Raw genomic sequence first — 574 nt, 5'->3', positions numbered from 1 at the left:
GGGCAAGTGGAGCAGGGCAAGCAGCCGTGCTCTCTAGCTGCGTCTCTCGCGTCCGCCGGGAGCCGGGCAGTACTGAGAGCCCCTGTGCTTCTGTTTTCTAGAGCACACGGAAGGAGTTCGGCTCTGACACCTGACGGCTCCGAAACTGGGTCCTGCCGCAGCTGGACGGAAGATTTTTTTTTGGTCTCCGTGCGCACGGGCGCCCAGAGGATATTTATTTATTTATTTTATTTATATGCATCCTGCCGTCTTTCTTACATTATTTATTGTGAAAGCTGTTGCTCGCCCAACAAGTTCTCTGAGGAAAACGGAAAATTTTGAAATTCCCTTGCGTAGACTGTGTGTGATGAGGAGGAAGAGGAGGAGAATAACCAGGGGCTTGCTGTGATCCGGAGACCTTCTCTTTAAAGTAGAGCAGTTTTGCTTCGACATCGTGCCCAGGTCAGCCTGTCCTGACATACCACATCTCTGAAGCATCCGTCTCTGTCCTCCCCTCTTCCGCAAAGATGATGCTCAATTCGGACCAGACAGAGATCGACCTGCCCCCGACACACTCCGAGTCCGAGTCCGGCTT

At 52.6% G+C, this 574-nt stretch overlaps 1 protein-coding gene across 1 annotated transcript in view; it reads left to right on the top strand.

The window, feature by feature from the left end:
• The first annotated feature begins 506 nt into the window (after window positions 1–506).
• LOC104617947 (helix-loop-helix protein 1-like) overlaps window positions 507–574 on the top strand; it is a 400-nt gene continuing 332 nt past the window's right edge. Inside the window, 1 exon segment of the mRNA XM_010283395.1 lies at window positions 507–574. This exon segment is cut by the window's right edge and continues 1 nt beyond it. Within this exon segment, the coding sequence (XP_010281697.1) occupies window positions 507–574 (68 nt within the window).

Source organism: Phaethon lepturus, unplaced genomic scaffold, assembly GCF_000687285.1.
Source record: "Phaethon lepturus isolate BGI_N335 unplaced genomic scaffold, ASM68728v1 scaffold29733, whole genome shotgun sequence".
Lineage (NCBI taxonomy): Eukaryota > Metazoa > Chordata > Aves > Phaethontiformes > Phaethontidae > Phaethon > Phaethon lepturus.
Note: the sequence above shows the minus strand (reverse complement) of the source record. Positions and strands in the feature narration are given on the sequence as shown.